At 39.3% G+C, this 22,360-nt stretch overlaps 2 protein-coding genes across 5 annotated transcripts in view; both read left to right on the top strand.

Annotated features, from left to right (window-relative positions):
* kpnb3 (karyopherin (importin) beta 3) overlaps positions 1–4,936 on the top strand; it is a 33,062-nt gene extending 28,126 nt beyond the window's left edge. The window contains exons 24-26 of the mRNA XM_067442234.1: positions 2,690–2,918; positions 2,996–3,137; positions 3,969–4,936. Of these exons, the coding sequence (XP_067298335.1) occupies positions 2,690–2,918; positions 2,996–3,137; positions 3,969–4,055 (458 nt within the window). The 3' untranslated portion in view covers positions 4,056–4,936. The remainder of the gene's footprint in view (positions 1–2,689; positions 2,919–2,995; positions 3,138–3,968) is intronic.
* Positions 4,937–8,125: 3,189 nt separating this feature from the next.
* farp1 (FERM, RhoGEF (ARHGEF) and pleckstrin domain protein 1 (chondrocyte-derived)) overlaps positions 8,126–22,360 on the top strand; it is a 95,700-nt gene continuing 81,465 nt past the window's right edge. For 2 of the 4 annotated variants that reach the window (XM_067442231.1, XM_067442232.1), the window contains exons 1-2: positions 8,127–8,326; positions 20,347–20,536. In XM_067442231.1, the coding sequence (XP_067298332.1) occupies positions 20,363–20,536 (174 nt within the window). In that variant the 5' untranslated portion in view covers positions 8,127–8,326; positions 20,347–20,362. Of the gene's footprint in view, positions 8,327–20,346; positions 20,537–22,360 lie in introns of all 4 variants that reach the window. The other 2 variants (XM_067442233.1, XM_067442230.1) reach the window with 2 other exon arrangements.

Below are 22,360 nucleotides of genomic sequence, written 5' to 3'. Positions count from 1 at the left end.
TTTTTAGTGTTACTTTTTCTGGATTTTCTGTTTTAAGTTACATTTTAGTTAGTCACAAGGCATGTCTAAAGCCGGGTGCACAGGTTTTTTTTTTTCTCCCCACGATTTGGCTGTCTGAGTCAATTTTACTAATCCTTAGATTCCTCTGATCCTAGGCTAAAATCTGACATCTTTGATCGTTAGTTTGACATGTTCACCGGCAGCTGATTAATGACCGCTGAGATCAAATTTTACCTCAGACGAAATTCTGACAGTGTCAGAAGATTTGGCACACAATCCTGCAGTGTGACTTCTCCAACGACGACAGTCAAATATCTCCTATACAAACTATGACCAAAACGAGAACTAGAGATTTCTTTGTAGCCTCCATTTCAGTCCCGCCTGTAATGACAGCTAATGCGTCAGACAAGTTTTCTTGCATGTGGCCGTTTTTAGCGCGCCTTGACTATCGTACAGTCTGACATTTATGACAACTGAGATCTTGCAGTGTGACATGGTTTACATTGGGGATCATGTTCGTACAGTCTGACAAGGGACATTTGCAAAGGATTTTTGAAAGCGCACTGTGCAGGACCCATAATTGAAACAATGTTATACAATTTAACAATATACCTGAACTGATACAATTTAACTACAATATAATGAACATTTTTAAAGGGTTAAGTCACCCAAAAAATGTATGTCATTAACTCCTCACCCTAATGTCGTTCTACACCCGTAAGACCTCCGCTCGTCTTCAGACACAGTTTAAGATATTTTATATTTAGTCCAAAAGCGTATGCAAGTGTATGCACACTATACTGTCCATGTCCAGAAAGGGAATAAAAACTTCATCAAAGTAGTCCATATGAGACATCGGTGGGTGACATCAGAAACGTGAGTGGTTGCTGTGGCTTCTCGTGACACTCGCAAACGGCACATTAAAGGTCCCGTTTTTCTTGTGTTTTTGAAGCTTTGCTTAGGTTTACAGTGTGAGTTCATGTTTCTTGTGTAAAAAAAAGTATTTTTCACACAATTGACTTATCTGTACAGCGCTGTTTCCTCTGTCCTAAAAACGGCCTGATGATTTCCTTGTTCTATGAAGGCCCTCCTTCAGAAACACGTAACGAGTTCTGATTGGGCCAGCGCTTCCCGTGTTGTGATTGGACAGCAGCTTAGTGCACTTTGCCCGGAAAGGTCCCGCCTCTTACCATAACGGGGAGATGCAAGCGCTGAATGTGCGCTCTTCTCCAGGTGGGAGAGCAACGAGACCACGCCCCCTATTTTGCGTGTTCTTGTGGGCGGAGCTTTAGTCAACAAACGGTTCTAGTGACGTCATTACAGCAGGAAGTGCAGCGGTGTAGTCCAAACCGGCCGTTCGCTGTAGGCTTTGAAAGGGAACTTCTGTTAAATAAAATCTCGCTTGGCATTGAACTTTGAGCTTTATAATCTTACTGGTATTATTTATGCTCTAACAGCAACATTACACACTAACTAAAGTTTGAAAGATGGAATCGCGAAGAACGGGACCTTTAAAACGCGCGCGGCTGGTACAATTGGAATATTATCATGAACCTTTTATTTACTTCAAAATGATGTACAACAAGCGAATTGTAATTGGCTGCCTTTCTGTAGAGAGCGGATCTCTGTTGCTATGACTTTTTTTAAAATCTTATTTTCTTCATTTAAAAAAATGTGTAGATCATTTATTGGTAAAGGGTGAGAGACCTGGCGAGCCATATGATTTGTCAAAGAGCCAGGTTTGGCTCATGACCCATAGGTTCCCAACCCCTGATAAAATGGAGCAACATAATGAAACTGATACAATTTAATTGGAACTGAAACAATTTAACAACAATATAATGGAACAATTAACTACAACGTAAAGAAACTGATACAATTTAATTGGAACTTAAACTTTTTAAATACAATATGTTTGAACCATAGACCGTAAAAAAATATGGACGACTCGACATCATCCGTTTCCGCTTGGCAGATTTGAAGCTTTCAGGCGGCCTGCACGGCGCGGACATCTTGGGACCGATTCCGCGCAGGAAGTACAGCTGCGATATCAAAAGCCCGCCCACACTCTCGCAGATGCAGAACAATTAATTATGTTGGTGTGAAATAAACAGTTATGGAAATGTAGAAATTAAAGCTAAAGCTCTAATCTGCTCCCAAAAATTTCGAAAAAAGTCCGTTAGTGCCTCAGTGACAACTTCACTCAGAGAAGCCGTCAGTCTCAGCTGTCAATAATGACGTCACCCCCCGTTTTTATAACATCAAATAACTAACTCAAACTAAACTTATTTTAAAAACGAACACCTGAAATGAAATCATCGTGATGATAACTTCCTTCAGTGACATAAACTAACGGGAAAATTTTGAAGTGTAATTTTATTTAGTTTGTCTCGCGTCCATTAGAAATCACAGAGGGGCGGCTATACTGGGACCGGTCACCGGGGGGCGATCGAGGCGCGAAAGCTTCAGTATCTGAGAAGGAGACTGCAGGCTTGGTTTGGACTTGTACAATTTAACAATTTAATGGAAAAGATACAATTTAACATTTAAAAACATGTTATACATTTGGTTTATTTATCAAAAAAATTGCCAAATTCCATTCTTTACATTCCATGCGTTTTCTGCATAGTGGACATGGCGTCCTATACCAGGGTTTATATATTAAAGCATGTTGTCATTGTTCTTTCAGAGGCCGTCCCGCTGCTTGTGGGTGTGATCCAGTCTGCAGACGCCAGAGCTAAAGAAAATGTCAATGCCACTGAGAACTGCATCTCTGCTGTGGCCAAAGTCATGAAGTACCGCCCTGAGTGCGTCAACGTCACTGAAATCCTCCCTCATTGGCTGTCCTGGCTGCCGCTCAACGAGGATAAAGAGGAAGCGGTCCACACGTTTAACTATCTCTGTGACCTTATTGAAAGGTGAGTGCCTGATGTGAACTCTGGGAGTTTTGGATGCAGGTTTGCAGTTTGACTTTAATGTCAGTTTCCTTCCGCAGTAACAATCCCATTGTTCTCGGACCTGATAATACGAACCTTCCCAAGATCTTCACCATAATTGCTGACGGTGTTGCCAATGAATCGCTTAAAGGTGACGATGGCTGCAGCAAACGATTGGCCAACGTTATTCGTCAAGTACAAGTGAGTTTCATGTTCTTTAATATGAACAAACTGCTTTAAAGTCTTGTTATATTGGTGCTTACAGATGATTAAACTTTTTTTTTTTTGCACCATATTTAAAATTAGATGCAATAACGGTTTAACATGATAAATCCTTTAATCGGAAAGCCACTGTTTTAAAATGTGCCTTCAAGATAAATTAAACTGTTTTAAAATAATTTAAATGCTGCATACCTCGGTTGTATTGGGTGGTTATTTCAGTCAAAGTTGCTCTTCTATCAGCTTAAATCAGTCGACCCATTCTCCTGACCTCTAGCATTTAAAATATTTGGGAACAACTTTTTTTTAAGTTTCTTCTGCTCCTCAAAGCTGCATTTATTTAATCCAAAATGCAGAAATAAAATTGTGCGCCTGTTTTTACGATTTAAAATGTTGGTTTTCTATTTTAATATACTATAAAATGTAATTTATTCCTGTGATCAAAGCTGTGTTTTCAGCATCATTAATCCAGTCTTCAGTGTCACATGATCCTCCAGAAATCCTTCTGATATGATAAATTCAGCTTTGCATCACAGAAATTATATTAAATATATTAAAGTGGAAAATATTCATCACATGTGATAATTTAAATCACATCTTTTGTTAAAGATCTAGTAAAATACAATATCATTCACTATTATAATACAAGTTATGACTAAATGATGGCTAGTTACCCTTTTTTTAGACCATTTCAGAGCACGTGTCTCCTAGTCGAGCTGTACTTTTTTTTTTCTTCGTTTTTTCTTTGTTGACCCGTGCAGAATTTGCATTGTATTTCAGAGTCAAATGTGTGGCTGTTCTTGATGTTTTCAGGTTTCTGGAGGCCTGTGGACACAGTGTGTATCGGCCCTCAATGAGACGCAGCAGAAGGCCATCCAGGACCTCCTGAACTCGGCCTGAGCGAGCGAGCGAAGCCTTAACCCTGTAAAACAGCCCATCTACTGAGGATTTAAAAAAAACTCTGCACCTGGAAATCCACATCTAGAATTTTTGGCCCTTTCCCCTATTTTGAACAAAGAATGGTCATGTGACTTGAGTCTGTGTTGGGCCTCTGAGCCGTCTGGACCTAATATCTCAAAGTCTTCAAGCAGGCCGAGGGCCCAGTGTGTGTGTGTCACCTCAAAAAGGGCCAACGGCTTCACAAACCCTCATCTTGAGTGGATGTGGGAGGGATTAGGGGTATGAAATGAAACTAACCGTCATCCATCGTAGTTCTTTAAGAATTTCTGGTGTAGAAATTGTGCTTTTCTCCCTTCCGAGATCAGTTATAGTTGTTTTGTCACAACTCGTGTGTCTGTCGATCCTAGCCGAAGCTGATTTAAGGGTCGGTCCGGCTCTTCTCCTCCTCTGAGACGGATCGGACTGGAACAGACTCGTGTTGGTTGAGCTCTAATGCGGTGGAGCGATGATTCAGCGGTCATGCCGTCGACTTTTTTGTTTTGTTTTCTTTCAGTTTTCTGTTTTGTTCTCTTCACCGCCGGTCCCTCGGGCCGATGTTTGGGAGAGATGGGCATCGGTTTGCTCCTCCTCTGCTGATGATGTGTGTGTGTCACGGCTAACAGTGTCTGTCATTGGCTCTCTTAATCCATGCAATGAAATAAACGACATAGGATAACCGGGACTCTGGGTTCAGGGCTTCTGATTATGAAGGAAATGCACAAGTCTGAAGCCAGTTGGCTTATCGATGGTCACATGTCCATAGAACATTTGTATGATATGCAATCTATCCTGGTTCATCATTTTACAACACTTTCAGTATTAAAGCTGCAAGATATGATAAACTCTGTGTCCTTGTTTTATTTGAGGAATCCCGTTTGCTGGTTTACATTTGATTAAAGTGCCTTTTAAATGTTTTTTCACACCGGACGGCCTGTTTTTAACCATAGTTTCCAAGATGCACTTTAAAGCAAAAATCAGAAACCAAAAGCAGAAACCAGAAGTTGTTTAAATGGTCTTACGGTTTTACAGCTGTAACTCGAGATTGGGAGCGTGTAGTTGTCACCAGCAGTCTTATATCGGTGTATGTAGTTTTCAAAAGTGCAAATAAACAATGTAAAACTTGTTAGTTGAGATGCACATAAACTCAATATTTTATCAAATTAAAATAAGTGCCTTCCAAAAAATGTGCACATTATTTTTTTGGAATATTAATTGGATCGAATAAGATACTACGGGATGAATCCAGTTTTTCCTCATGCCAAAGGTAGTGTTGGAATGTTTTAAATTTCTTAGTTTTCTGTCACAAGCTTGTGTCCTGATAGTAGTAATTTTTCTAAAGGATTATTTCATAATTATACATGCAATCTAGTATTTTGACAATTAAAAAAATGTATCAGTCCTGTCTGGAACAAGTGTTGGAAATGTATGCTTTTTTTTTGGGAGCTAAAATACCCATTTCATGTTGAATCCTTATTGAATAAATCCTGATTGCTTTTAATAAATTCTTATAAAATAAAATCAGGTTACACGTTTTGGGTAAATGTAAAACTAAACCAAAGCCACTATAGGCAGTACACGTTAATATTACTCTGTATGTAATATACACTCACCTAAAGGATTATTAGGAACACCGGTTCAATTTCTCATTAATGCAATTATCTGATCAACCAATCACATGGCAGTTGCTTCAATGCATTAGGGGTGTGGTCCTGGTCAAGACAACCTCTTGAACTCCAAACTGAATGTCAGAATGGGAAAGAAAGGTGATTTAAGCAATTTTGAGTGGCATGGTTGTTGGTGCCAGATGGGCCGTATATATAGAGCAATATTGACCTATTTCACAATCTGCTCAGTTACTGGGATTTTCACACAACCATTTCTAGAGTTTACAAAGACTGATTCAAGCTAATTGAAGAGCAACTTTGACAGAAATAACCACTCTTTACAACCGAGGTATGCAGCAATGCGTTTGTGAAGCCACAACACACACAACCTTGAGGCGGATGGGCTACAACAGCAGAAGACCCCACCGGGTACCACTCATCTCCACTGCAAATAGGAAAAAGAGGCGACAATTTGCACAAGCTCACCAAAACTGGACAGTTGAAGACTGGAAAAATGTTGCCTGGTCTGATGAGTCTCGATTTCTGTTGAGACATTCAGATGGTAGAGTCAGAATTTGGCGTAAACAGAATGAGAACATGGATCCATCATGCCTTGTTACCACTGTGCAGGCTGCTGGTGGTGGTGTAATGGTGTGGGGGATGTTTTCTTGGCACACTTTTGGCCCCTTAGTGCCAATTGGGCATCGTTTAAATGCCACGGCCTACCTGAGCATTGTTTCTGACCATGTCCATCCCTTTATGACCACCATGTACCCATCCTCTGATGGCTACTTCCAGCAGGATAATGCACCATGTCACAAAGCTGGAATCATTTCAAATCTGTTTCTTAAACATGACAATGAGTTGACTGTACTAAAATGGCCCCACAGTCACCAGATCTCAACCCAATAGAGCATCTTTGGGATGTGGTGGAACGGGAGCTTCGTGCCCTGGATGTGCATCCCACAAATCTCCATCAACTGCAAGATGCTCTCCTATCAATATGGGCCAACATTTCTAAAGAATGCTTTCAGCACCTTGTTGAATCAATGCCACGTAGAATTAAGGCAGTTCTGAAGGAGAAAGGGGGTCAAACACAGTATTAGTGTGTGTTCCTAATAATCCTTTAGGTGAGTGTATAATTACACTGTTGCAATGACACCTTAAAATAGTGTAACTATTTTACATAATTACTATAGTAATAACCATAAATTATTATATTAATCTATCCCTTTATTTTAAGGTGTCATTTTTACACTGTAATTGTATATTTAAGTACTGAGTAATATTAACTAGCAGCAACGTACTTAATATAGGATTAGTGTTTGGTTGAGGGTTAGTTTCATGTAATTATGCGTAATTTACACGTTTCTTACTATGGTAAGTACATTTAACATCTATAAGAATGACGCTAAAATAGTGTTACCTTTTTTCCCCCTTATGGAAGTCGGCTACCATACCGACATTATTTAAAATAGCATCTTTTGTGTTTAGAAACTCAAAGGTTTGGATCATCTTGAGGGTGAGTAAAGACAGAAATGTGTTACTTCTGTTTAAGTTTTGTGACACTTTTGAATTTTATCCGAAGGTTCTGAAACTAGTCACATTTTTTTTTAATGTCTGGCAAATGTCCAACTAAATGCTTTCCAAAAGAGTGAACGTTCCATGAATGATGTGACTTTTTGATAACATCACTAAACAATTTGAACAAACATTCAGACTGTCACTGGGAAGAATGTTCAGAACCTTGAGAGATGTTGCCAGAACGTTGTAAGATTTTGTTTGCATTTTAAACCATCTTTTTGACCATCTTTTACCATCTAAAAAGTGCTGTGCCATGGTGTAGTGATACTATCAGTGTAGTTTATTTAAATGCCACTCCAGTGTACTTCCATTTTGTTATTTTATATATAAAAAAATATTTACTACCATCTTTATATATATATATATATATATATATATATATATATATATATATATATATATATATATATATATATATATATATATATATATATATATATATATATATATATATATATAATTGTTTTAAAAACATTTTTGGGGATGGTAATAAATATTTGTTTTTAATATAATAATAATAATAATATATATATATATATATATATATATATATATATATATATATATATATATATATATATATATATATATATATATATATATATATATATATATTACAATGGTACAGTGATGTAATCAGGTGATGATCCATTGAAAAAGTTACTATAAATCAATCAACCCGCGGTAGCTACAGTGTAAAAGGGGCCAATATTCGGGAAAACAGCGGACTTGGCAACATTGTAGCCAAGGTGAAGTTTGAACCGGCCGCCAGGTGTCGCTGTTCCCATCACAGCGCTTCATGAGGCTGTAGTGCGGGTGCTGGAGGCTGGAGGCGGTGTTTTATTGTATGAATTCAGTTCGGGATCAGTTCAGTCATGGCGTCCGGGAAGACGGTGGATAGCAGCGCTTCCCGCGAATAAACGCCGATAAACTGATTCTTCGCGACTTCAGCCGCTGCTCTGCGCGTGATTTTCGGCGGAATATCATTTAACCACACAGTTACGCACATATCCAGTCACCAGGAGTATTCATTCAGCAGTAAAGGTAAGATTCTGTGTTATTTTATTGGCTTGCAATAAACCGGCAGCGAAAAATAGTTGATGTTAATCTTACGGTTGCTGTTAAATTGTAGCGGTTTCCATGGTTACACGGTTAAATCTCACGAGCCGCCGCTGATGCCACGCGTCATATCGTGCGTTTCCACATCAAATATTTACTGTAGTGCTTTACCATAGTGCTCTACTGTACTTTTACATTTACCCAAAATACCATGGTAATACCAGGATCTTTCAAAAAGTGCTGTGCCATGGTGCAGTGATAATATCAGTGTAGTTTATTTAAATGCCACTCCAGTGTACTTCCAAGAATGCATTGGTCCATGTCCAAAAACACACCGGTACCTTTGCAATTGTGGGGATACCATGGTTTTTGGTCTATTATTTCATAGAGTCACTATACTATGTGGAATTACCACAATACAGTTTTGTAAGGGTCAGTTTTTTTGACTAATGCAACACAGCATATGGGATTATTGATGTATGGAATTATCATAAATATCCCAGAACCAGGTGAAACATCAATATTGACCTTTATTTCTTAATTGCATTTATTTTTCACCATAAATGCATAAGAACTGCAGTGATGTTGTATTTTAAGGTGTGCAGTTGTCATTTGCACATTATGGCTTTTCCTTGTCACATGAATTCTTGATGTGACACACACACACACACACACACACACACACACACACACACACACACACACACACACTCACACTCACACTCACACACACACAATCTCTCTCTCTCTCTCTCTCTCTCTCTCTCTCTCTCTCTCTCTCTCTCTCTCTCTCTCTCTCTCTCTCTCTCTCTCTCTCTCTCTCTCTCTCTCTCTCACACACACACTCTTACACAGTCAATGCAGCTTAACCTACTAACATCTGAACTTCAGGGATTACTCGACTAACCTACATCGGTTGGCCGACTGGAAGCAAACGCCTCGGCACGGATTTTGAAATGTGAATTATTATTTATGTTTATATTTTAGATATTATTTAATGTTTGAGTGGTCACTTGTACCAAATAGTAACAATACATGTAAACGGTGGGTGGTTGGAACTAGTTCTCTGCAGTGATCTTGATAATTCAACACACTGAGTAGCATGTTGTGAGTGGTTTTAGCATGTTTCCCAGGGTTGCTGGTGGTTAATAGATGGTCAGAATCACTTAGAAGGGTAATAAAACACCTCTTCTCATTTGAGGACTCACTCAATGTAGTGTGCATTAGGTGTGCATCAGCTCTCTGGGACGCTTGCTCACTACACATTGAGACACTGATGGTGACGACAACGTCCTCATTGTACATCACTGGTCTTTATTTCTGACATTTTAATGTTATTTAAAGTACTCAAATGAAAGATTTCAGGTGTAAATAATTGGGATGCACCATTAGTATTATTTAATTTTTTTGCCGATACCAATAATTGTTTATATCTGAAAGCCGGTAACCGATATATTGGTTGATAAATCTAAATCCAAATTTTGATTAATTTTTTGAGAGCCTGGTTACAAAAACAAAAGTCTCATCATTAAAAGCCATGTCCCAAGCACACAATTATAATGCTCTTATTATAGTTTTATGTAGTTGATATGACAGACTTGCGCTGCTCATGTTGCACTGAACTTAATTTTCCTTTTTGAAGTGATTTCAATCATATTTAAAGCGATTCATAACCTTCTTAGTGAATGGTGCAAATGTCTCAGTTGAAGGAAATATATATTTTTTATCGGCTTTAATATATCGGACAAAAGTTCTTACACTGTAAAATAATATTGTTGGTTTAACTTAAAAAAGGTAAGTTACAAGATTCCCTTAAAATTTGGAGTTCATTGAAATTAAACATAAAACAAAGGATATTGGTTTGATAGAAACTCAAAATATTATGTTATCTGAACCACGTTAATAATCTAAGCTGATTTGACAAATGATAAAAAGTTGTGATACCATGAAAAATTATGAAAATAATGAAAACAATTTTTTGCAGTGTATCGGGCCGATAACAATAACATAAAAAAAATCCTATATCGGCTGATATGGTGGCTGATATTTCATGCATCCCTAGTGAATTAATTCTTAAGGTTAGCTAGATTATGTTCACTACCTGTTAAGTGAAAGTGGAGCGAGACCCATCTTTTGAGCTTGTTCAAATGAACCGCACTAACAGAGCAATCGCACCAGGGTTCGTTTTAATCCAGCCAAACATGCCACACGTGAACACACTCTAAAGTGAACATAAACAGTTGAGAAAGGAAATGCATGTGTATCAGTGTATTGGATCCATGCATTAGCTCTTAAAGTGGCAGCAGCCTACTAAACCTGTCATTACTGTTAGTCAAAGAACAAAAGCAAATCACTCACGGATCTTAACTAAATACCTTTTGTAACTTTAATAACAATGTACCTATATTTTATTTTTAAAATGAAAACTTTGCAGTATTATTTTACACTTGATTTCTATTTTTTGAAATTAGTTCAGTTGTGTTTATTTGTGCTAATTTGCTTATTTGTTCTTACTTACTGTATACTTGTCTTTAATAATGCTTAATATTTATATTAGTTAATCAAAATCATTAAAATTCTACTGATACCCAACCCTACTGCCCTGACTCGGGAGCTGATTGAGACCACCCTTAGTTTTAACATGTTGACCACGTCACTAATTCTCAGTATTGTTTGCCTTCCCAAACTAGATGATATGATGAGTGTCACACTTTTTGTTTAGTGAAGTGGTTTTGTGGAGTCTGGGCCTGTTGATCCGTCCCGTCAGATGTGTCTCAGTGAACCCTCTGTTTCCCGGCGTCCGCCTCGCTGAACACATCTCTGGGAACGTTCAGGCAAACAAGTTGAAAGGCAGGTTAACTAGTTCAGCGAGCGCGAGTCTGGGAACGAACCCTCACTGCACGTATTGTTCCTCGTTCACTTTTCTGTCTCTGTTCTCTATTAAAGGGTGTGTGTGTGTTTGTATAGTATGGAAAAAGAAAGATGTTTGTATGAGGGTGTTCAAATAAAGGAACTGTTTGGGAAGGCATAAAATAGCTTTTTTACCATGCATGTCCTTTGATGGGCCTCTCCTTAATCGTTGACTAGTAACTTTCAAAACTTTCTTTTTCTGTCAGGTTGAAATTTGACTGAGTAGGTGGTTTTCACTTTGGTTTGAGACATAATTTGCTCCAGAAGTACTTCCTGTTTCTTCTTGTTTATCTCTGCATGTGTGACCTTCCTTCTGGGCTTTGCTTCCTACTTTGTGCTTCCCTTAGAGTAAAAGTTTCCAATCTGTGGGCTTTTTGCAGAGGTTTCCCTTTCACTCATTGTTTATCAGCGTTCAGTGTGACAGGTTTGCATGAGAATCTGCTAATGGTCAACAGCTGTCATGAATCACAGCACCACACCAGGACAGGGTTTTAAACATGCTTAAAAACACTCAGAATGCAATAGCAACACCCTAGCAACATTTCAGGACACCCTAGAAACTACATAGCAATGAGTGTAAACCACACAGAATGCCTTAGCAACCACATAGCATCCCAGAACACCCTAGCAACGACCCAAAACATCATAGCAATGAGCTTAAACCAGACAGAATGCCATAGCAACCACATCACATCCCAGAACACCCTGGCAACACCCTAGAAACATTCTAGAACACCATAGCAATGAGCTTAAACCAGACAGAATGCCATAGCAACCACATAACACCCTGGCAACACCCTAACAACATTCCAGAACACCATAGCAATTAGCTTAAACCAGACAGAATGCCATAGCAACCACATAACATCCCAGAACACCCTGGTAACACCCTAACAACATTCCAGAACACCATAGCAATGAGCTTAAACCAGACAGAATGCCATAGCGACCACATAACATCCCAGAACACCCTGGCAACACCCTAACAACATTCCAGAACACCATAGCAATGAGCTTAAACCAGACAGAATGCCATAGCAACCACATAACATCATAGAACACCCTGGCAACACCCTAACAACATTCCAGAACACCAAAGCAACTACACAGCAATGAGCTTAAACCACCCAGAATGCCCTATAAACCACATAGTTTTTCAGAACACCCTAGCAACTACACAGCAATGAGCTTAAACCACCCAGAATGCCCTATAAACCACATAGTTTTTCAGAACACCCTAGCAACTGCACAGCAATGTGCTTAAACCATTCAGAATGCTTTAGCAAACACATAACATCTCAGAACACCCTGGCAACACCCCAGAACACCATAGCAACTACATAGCAATGAACTTAAACCACCCAGAATGCCTTAGCAAACCACATAACACCCCAGAACACCCTAACAACACCCTAGTAACTACATAGCAATGTGCTTAAACCATTTCAGAATGTCATAGTAACCACATAACATCCCATAACACCCTAGAAACAACATAGGAATGTGCTTAATCCACTCAGCATGTCTTCGCAACCACATGACATTACAGAACGCCCTAGCAACAATCTAGCAACTACATAGCATACCAATGCTTAAACTCTGAATGCCTTAGTGAAGTGAACACATAGCAATACCCTAGTAACTACATAGCAATATTATAAAAAAACTCCTTGGCAGCTGGGCAAAACCCTGGCAACCACTTAGCAATGTGCTTAATGGCACAAAACCTTAGCAACCACTTAGAACACCATAGCAACGCCCTGGCGACCACCAGAATGTCCTGGTAGGCCTCCTGCCTAGCTTTGCAACCTCCTAGCAAACCTAATTTGTAGAATTGAGTCTTGATACTCTAGAATAGATTGTGTTTCATTGACTCTACGGCTAATCTGATCTTCTACACACAGTTATGGGAACGCAATCCCTTGTCTTTATGTTTGTACGATCTCCTTTGGGAGAGATTATGTGCTCTGAGACAGGAGAAAGCATAAATGAAGTGTGAGAAAGTCGTGTTGAATCTTCCTGCGAAAGAGGGCCAACCTGTTGGACCAGTAACAACGCAGTTCTTGTCATGTGTGTTTTAAACTAGAAGCCAGATTAGTGCACGGTTATAATACGAGCTTTCAACAAATTCCAAGAGGAGCTGTTAAAAACAGTGAACTAAAGATAGCACAAGGAAGGTTAAAGATAAAGACCGTGCGTTTGTCATCATGTTTCTGTAAGTGGGTTTTAATAGCTCCGGTTTAAATGGGAATCAAGTTTGCATTGTTCCCGTGATCAGTGTGTGCACAGTTAACGGATCGCTCCGGTAACGTGAGGGTTTGCTAATCGAGCTGCAGACGCTCCGTGGTTAAGGCATAAATTAGATACTGAAGACTCAGGGTTTGGGCGGGTAATGAAACTGCTAGCCGAGGGGGATTAAAGGTCCCAGAGGAGCCGCTTCTCAATTACTCATTCAGTTTAAATGCGTGTAACCAGTAACTTCGGGCCGGGACAGGAAAGAATGGGCCCCTTTATTGCGGTGTGTTTGTGATTGTGGACGGCCCCTGAAGACCTCATGGGAGCCTGTTGGTCTCTATCCCGTTAACCCTCTTCTCTGTGTTTGTAGTGTCTATTATTCTTGCTCCAAGTCTTTCTTTTGCTTTTATCAGTCATCATTATCGTTGGCTGTATTGTTGGTTGATAACCGAGCCCAGTTGGTCGATGTTAGATAAATACATATGTCAATTTTTGAGTTTATTGACTGCTAACTACCCTCATTTATGCCTGTTTGGAGTTCAATAATCTGCCAACAAACTTGTCAGTAGATAACTTTTTTTTTTATCTAATTTTTTTTGTGGTCTGTTAAATTTTTTTTTTTTTAATAAAATGATAATTGTGTAATTAGTATCTACCATGTAATAGCAGGTGATGCTGATATGGCAATAAACCTAAATATAACAACAACAAAATGAATACATTACCAGCTGTTTAACATTTTTACATCAACAAAAATGTCAACAAAAAAAAATATATATATATAATTTTTTTCCCATATATTATATATACGGTATATATATATATATATATATATATATATATATATATATATATATAGTATATTGTTATTTCTATTTATTCATTTTTTTAAATAAATGCATATTAAGTAAATTATGTAAAATAAGTTGTTATTTTTTTAATCTAAATAATAAATAAATATAAATAAACACACTTTATGATGTAAATTATGTAAAATAATTAGATTTTATTATATTTATAATGATATATTTACTTATTATTAATACCTGCTAGTTTGTATTAAGTTAATTCTGTAAAATACACTTATTATTATTGTTTTTTGTTATTTTTTATTTATATTAAATAAACATCTTTTGTATGAAGTAAAATAAGGTGTTTTTTATTATTTGTATTTTTACACAAAAATATGTTAGTTATACAATTAACATTAAAAAACTATTTCCAAATATTAGCCACCACCATCATCATCATCTGTATCGCTGTCCATCCCGTCAAACTGCAGATGGATATTAAAATCTTCTTCTTCTTCCTTTCTTTTTCTTTTTTTTTCTTCATCTTCTTCTTCTTTTTCTTCGTCTTCTTCTGATCACAGGAAAGCTCAAGTGGTGTGTTTGTTACAGTGAACATTCTCACTCTTCCTCGTTCCCCTGATGAACAAAGCCTGGTAAACGTCTGATAAGCTCTGTTGATCCGCTCTGACCTCATTATCATCTCATCCACCGTCATGATTAGTGATGTGTGTGTGTGTGTGTGTGTGTGTGTTGAGGAGGAAACCCCCTCATGCTTGTTAACCTGTCGTGACTCGTCTCTCACACACATCTGAGAGCCAGAATCAGATGAGAGTTCAGTGTCTGGATCTGAGGTTCAATCAGTGCTGGAATGTGTGTGTGTGTGTGTGTGTGTGTGTGTGTGTGTGTTAGTGCTAGTGTAAGTACTGAAGTGTTTGTGTTGCCCTGTAGTCTTTTTCCTTTTGTTTTACAGTGGCTTAGTTACACTGGGTTTTCTTTTTTTTCTTTTTTTCTTTTTCTCTTTCTTTGTAATTATTAGTGCAATTTACTAGCAATTTATGAGTGAGAATTGTTTCAAAGTAAATCTTTAAAAAATTCTTCCAAATAAACAACTGAACAAAATAATGTAATTTACTAGAGGCTCTGACAAAATATGAACATCTGCAGTCTATTTAAATCTATTTTTTTTATTCACTGACTTCACTTGTTTCATTACTGGATGAATCACCATTTTTGAACAAATCTCTTGAATGAATGATTCAATGACAAACACATTTTTAGCAGTTACTTGTTCACCGTTCAAAGGTTTATTAGACAACCATTTTCACTGAGAAATAAGATCTAGTGTTTGAATCGAGGATGTGATCTTGTAAATATTAACTTTGCAACTCTAGTATCTGGTATTTTTATCTGAGCTTATGTTTGTGTCATAAGCATGTTTCTCACTCGTCTGTTTCCCGTATGCTGTGTTGAGTAAACATGGGAAAACGCTACTGTACATGTTCGTTTGTGCTGCACTTCTGAGCTCTTTGTTTGAACATTGAAAGTGTCGTCAATGTGGCAACCGCTTCACACTGCCATGAGAAGCCTTTCAGTGCCACGAGCGGATCATTGCTCTCTTAGTTTTACGTTTGGTTATCCAGCGAGCCGTGTGCTTTTCCTTCGATTGGGAGGGGAAGTGTGTTACAGCTTTTGTCAGTTTGGCCCATTTTCCATCTGTGATTCCTGTTGTAACTCATTATACACAGGAAGCGATGTGTGTTTCATAGGATGATATCTGAGAGCAGTCAGAGCTACCTGTTATCTACAACTCTATAACATCAGTGTCAGAACATTTGCCAAATTGCAGAGAAGGGAAGACTATAAATATTGGTTTTATGATTGCTGTTAACAGATTGATGTCCATAGAAAAGCTTTATGAAAATGTATTGGATAACCCTTGAAATAAAGGTAAAGCGCTGCGCTCCGATGACTTCACACTAGGGGTGTAACGATATATCGTGATATAATGTAACGATATATACTTTTACATTTATGCATTTAGCAGATGCTTTTTATCCAAAGCGACTTACAACTCAGGAGTACAGGAAGCGATCCGTCAAGAAGAGGCAAAGAAAACGCAAGAAGTGCCCTAAATACCAAGATTTGTACGCTACTCAGAGTAGCAAAAACCAGAAAAGGGAAGAAGAAAAGAGAAATAGAGGAGGAAGAGTTTTTCTTTTTTTTATGATAAGATTAAGTGCTCATGGAAGAGATGAGTTTTTACCTGTCTTTTGAATGAAGCGAGTGATTCTGTTGTGCGTATGGAGGACGGAAGATCGTTCCACCAACCAGGAACAATGAAAGAAAAAGTTCTGGAGAGGGATTTCATGCCTCTCTGTGATGGTACTGTGATGTATTGTTGATGGAAACGATACGATTCCTGATATAGAGTTGTTTATATCCAAGACTCAACTTGCTGTAATCGGCCTATTATTTACAAATGTACCACAAATTTAAACTCTTGTCATCACGTACTCACCATCATGTCGTTTTTCGCTAAAGCTAGCATGGAGAAAGCCTGTAATTACAAACTAAAGTCGCTGTGATCGTTTTTTATTTCTAAAGTAAGCACTCAAATAAATGTGTGACAGTTTCTGCGACAGCTCATGACACGGTGTACACGACATCCGTGTACCTCACGGCTCGCTTCATTTCACTCACTCCTTGCTTATAGTGCACTCAACTTCCATGCACTTTAGATGAGAGATTCAGTAAAATAGAGCAATTTCAGACACAGCAACAGAGTTGACACCAAAAGTCGATTCCTGTACTGGAGTCGACCCCGACTCTGGGGCTATTCAGAGTCGAGGAATCGACTCTTTTGGAGTCGACTCCCCATCACTAGTTTTTCGTTTAACTTCCAAACACAAATGAAGATATTCTTTTTGAAATCTGAGGGATTTCTGTCCCTCCATTAAGTCCATTATTCCTCTCAAACTTAAAAGATCCAAAATAAATGACATAAGGGCATCGTAAACATAACTAATTGTCTAATCCTAATCCAAGTCTTCTAAAGAGACACGAACGATGGTTTATGATGAACAGATTTACAACGACGACGCACATACTGTAATAAACACGGACGTTCAGATGATTGCGTGACGCCGAAAACAAAATGAGAGGAAGTACATGCAGAATTCAAATTCTTGGACAAGCTAAACATTTACAGTTTGATAGTGGTCATTTTAACACGCTTTCTTGTGATTAGAGCTGTGGCGGATTGCACAGATCATTTGAAGTGCGCACGCTGCCGGCTCAAAGTGAGAGGGCAAACATCATTTAAATTAGCAATCCTCTAGCCTAGAAATCTAGACGCACCCTAGCGGCAGCAAATTTAATCTGCCCGCAAGTGTCGTCTGCCTGCCCGCAACTCTCAATACCCTTCTGAGCTGTATTCGCATAACTCTTGCAGGACCAACACATCGTTTATAGAGTCAGTGGGCGGGGCCATAATGAAGACGGCCGAGTTGCGTTTGCGTGCTTCTAGTAAACACAGAAACTGGCGAACGGCGGCGGTCTTTCGAATCAGCTTTGACTGCGACTCTGGAAGACTTGGAGTTAAGCTTTTCTCTGAGAAAAGAACAAAGAACGTCACTGAAGTCATTCTTAAGAAGGGAAGATGTGTTCGGAGTTTAGCCGACCGGATACGGTGAATGTTTAATCTGTCAGCGAGCTCTGCTTCACCTTCATTGCTCCGGTTGGTGTAGCGCTATCCTATCGCGTGCAGAGGGAGTTTGAAAGACAACCGTTTATCCCGCCCCTCGGATTGAGCTGTCAATGGTGAGTTTCCAGACCAAACATCTTGATGTGGGTCTGGCTTGTCAGGCTAGCAATCCTCCAAGTCAAAGAGAAAACATAATTTAAATCACCAGAACACTTTTAGTCTTAGTAGTATGATGTTCAAAGCATTTCGATGGTTTATTCGTATATGTATAGTGCATTAATAACGGGAGAGGCGGGACATAGCGAGCACCGGGAGAGAATGCTGCCTGCAGCATGAGAAAAAATGAAAGTTTAAGGAGTTTCAGTGACATTACTAGCTAATGCCGAATATAATGTTTAATGATGCATTGGGGGAATATTTGTGGCTCCTAATAATAATATTATAATTTTAATAATAAGTAAAATAAATAAATAAATAAATAAATAAAAAAAAACCTCTTCTTTATGTTGGCTTGAAATATCGGGATACATATTGTATCGTGAGTCCAGTGTTGTGATAAGGATATATCGAATCGTGACACGAGGCGAGTGTATCGTTACACCCCCTACTTCACACAGAAGTGGGACTTATTTTGTGGTGTTAACTTGAATCCTGTAGAGTTCTGTATAATTTAGGCCTTCAAATGCAGTCATTCACAGCCATTATGCATTTCTCCTTCACTGAATTCATCTTAAAAGGCTTTGAATATTTCACAGTTTAGATGGGTAAGCATGAGGACAGAACTAGTAAAAATCTGTCTTTAGTACCTTTAGTTGCTGCGTCATTACGTTCTTCAATAAATATCCGTTTAGCTAAAGTGATGCTGTATTGAAGTACACACACTCATAATCCAGTCGTAATGTTGGAGGTGCAGTGCGTGATCTGGATCTTTAGGGTTAGAAATCCCTCTAAGCCCTTCCTAATGATTTCCTAAAGCCATAAACTCAGTGTTTTTCAGCGGTGAGAGACGGTGGGCCTATTGTTTGACGTTAAGCCGTCACAGCAGTTGTTAGGATTTGACGGGTTAGGATGAATCCATGTGTTTCCTATGGGATGTTCCCACTGGAATCTGTGTATTGTATTTATACTTAATATTTGACCTGCAGTTATACCTGCAGAAAGAAAGTATTCATTATTGCACTATTCATATGTAGAGAATATATCAGAAGAGGTTCAACATTCTGAAAAAATAGTGCAATCTTAAAAGCATCCATCCATCCATCCGTCCATCCATCCGTCCATCCATCCATCCATCCATCCATCCATCCATCCATCCATCCATCCGCCCATCCATCCATCCATCCATCCGCCCATCCATCCATCCGTCCGCCCATCCATCCATCCATCCATCCGTCCGCCCATCCATCCATCCATCCATCCATCCGCCCATCCATCCATCCATCCATCCATCCATCCATCCGCCCATCCATCCGCCCATCCATCCATCCATCCATCCATCCATCCATCCATCCATCCGCCCATCCATCCGCCCATCCATCCATCCATCCATCCATCCATCCATCCATCCATCCATCCATCCATCCATCCATCCGCCCATCCATCCATCCGCCCATCCATCCATCCATCCATCCATCCATCCATCCATCCATCCATCCATCCATCCATCCATCCATCCATCCATCCATTAATAGACATCCATGCACGGATTGACTTACTTCACTGACTGGTGGCATTAAAACAACAAAATATTTTATTGCATTTTTTATTGCATTTAAAAAAAAAGTATATCTGTGAAATGAAATGTTAAATTTTATCTTTTTGCTTCTTTTTTTTATTGCATTCTATTGCATTTACCTTTGCATTTACAAATGTGCCCGACCTGTTGCCGTCAGGTTCCTTTGAATGGTTCACTTCTTTACCAGTGGTGGTTGTTTTGAGCTGGTCATAATAACTAACAGCTGTGTTTATTTGGATAACCAGCAGCCTGGCAGAATGAGAGTTAACATTAAGACGTGTGTGTGTGTGTGTGTGTGTGTGTGTGTGTGTGTGTGTGTGTGTGTGTGTGTGTGTGTGTGTGTGTGTGTGTGTGTGTGTGTGTGTGAAATTGCCATAGGAGCACAAGTAGTTTACTGCAAAATATACATTTTAGGAATCATAAATCATCCATGGCATTTTTCAGGGCAGTACAAGGTTGGAATTCCAGCTGCAAAAAGGAAAACCATGTCAGCGGCCTGTGCGATCACCTTACAGAAAGTACTGTGGAGATACCGTGGTGCAGAATCTGTTTAAGGACCATTATTCCATATGGATGAAGTCAGCACACTTATTGGCCCTCATATAAATGTTGAAATGGTTTCTGTCGTCAGGTGGGTTTGCAGCAGTATGGTGGAGCCAGAGGAGCGGCCCTCGGTGGCGGGGCAGAGGCTCGGGGCCCCGGAGAGCTTGGGCATCAGCACGCTGGAGCCCGGTCAGCGGCCCCCCACTATGACCCCCGGCAGACAGATCTCCATCCGGGTCCAGATGCTGGATGACACTCAGGAAGTCTTCGAGGTCTCGGTAAGGCAACATTTGCTTTCTACTGTTATTTATTTTTTATTGTATTGCATTTTGCTTTTCTATTGCATTGCATTGTATTTTGTTTAACTTAGTGCTGTCAAAAGTACTGACCGTGATACCATATCGTTATTGAAAGGTTAAAAATGTGATGCTTCGAGCACTGTTGATGTGATGATAAACTCCTCTGATTGGCCATTGAGCTCACGTGCTCATCGGATGGGCCTGTGATTGGCTACAATGATCAACATACGGCAGTGGTTTGAAAGAACACTGAAGTGTTTAGAAAGCACAAGCAGGCGTCGACCAGTGGACCGGTAGGCTGATAGACGCCTGCATTCAAACGCTCTGTGTGTGTGTATCTGTGCAAGCGCTCTGTAAAAAGCGTCCTTGATGTATTTTTACGTTTGTGAAGCGCTGATCGTAGTAGCCAATCACAGACAATCACGCGTGAGCTCTATGGCCAGTCAGAGGGGTTTACGATTCCGCTCAACAGCGCTCGAAGCGTCATATTTTAAAATTTCAGTACCGATTTGGTACTTTGGGACTTTATTGCATTGCATTTTATTGCACTTTATTTTATTGTATAGCATTTTGCTTTATTTTATTGCACTTTTACTTATTTATTATTTATGCATTGCATTTTTAAAAAAAATATATATTTGATTTCAAGACAATAATTGGACAGCTGTGGACAGTGTAATGAGGTCATGTGACAACAGTGTAGCATACTATTGTTTGAATGGCTTATTGCGTAATGCATACTAATATCGTATTATTTATTTGTAATGTTTTTTTTAAATTAGGCAATCATTTTCCATTTTTAGCACAGCCCAGGTTTAATTGTGTGGAAAGACTCCTGCATTTCAAAAGTATTCTGATCTCGCTGTGTGTCGCAGCAGGCCAGAAAGTGCAAACTAAAGCATCGGCTGCTTTCCTCCTCAAGTTGAGAGACTCTTGTGTTCACTTGCCCTCCCGTTTCGTCACTTAAGCTCCTGGGGGAATGGTAATGATGTTGAAAAGCTCAGTCTTGTTCTCTAATGAGAAAATGCCCTCATTGATCGCCACCAAGGGAGCCATAAGCTCCTCAGGCATGTTGGGAAAGTGAAAAAAAAGAAGAATCCATGACTGAGAGCTCAAAAGGAAAATATGAACCCGAGCTGAAGTAAAAGCGAACAAGCGGACAGTTACCCGACTGTTCTTCAGGTTTGTGATGTGCATAAAGCCCATTGGAGACACACCCTGCGCTCCGGTGATGCCCTGAGGGCCCATTGTTGATGGCAGTTTTAACAGCCAGATAAGGTTTATAAAGGCCGTGTTTTGTGGCCGTCTGTGTTGAGGAACGCCTCGAGGTGGTTCAGTCAACACTGTCAGTCTCACTTAAATTGACTCTTGGTTTCCATTTGACAGCTGAATTTGTGATTGAGATCAGTACTAAACCTCCTAACCATGTCCATTGAAGTAACATTTTTGTGAGTTACTAAATATACCAACCTCCCCAAACATCTAGGAAAGACATCAAGAACGTCCTAGCATCAAATAAATATAGTTGAGTATGCGTCTATTATTATAATGTCCACCAACTCATCTGATTGGCCACTCTCACGCATTTATGCGCTCTGCTGTGTAAAGCCTCTGCACTTCTTCTCCAGATCTCTAAAGTGAATGTGACAGTCTGAGCCTCTCACACCTGCTACGCCACACACTCGCGCTGGGCAACACACACTCGCGCTGGGCAACACACACTCAAGCTGGGCAAGAGTTCATCATGAAATGGATAAAAAATAGATGAAAGACTTTATCTGTCCCCCAAAGACCAGAGGTATA

This window comes from Pseudorasbora parva, chromosome 4 (genome assembly GCF_024679245.1).
Source record: "Pseudorasbora parva isolate DD20220531a chromosome 4, ASM2467924v1, whole genome shotgun sequence".
Lineage (NCBI taxonomy): Eukaryota > Metazoa > Chordata > Actinopteri > Cypriniformes > Gobionidae > Pseudorasbora > Pseudorasbora parva.
Note: the sequence above shows the minus strand (reverse complement) of the source record. Positions and strands in the feature narration are given on the sequence as shown.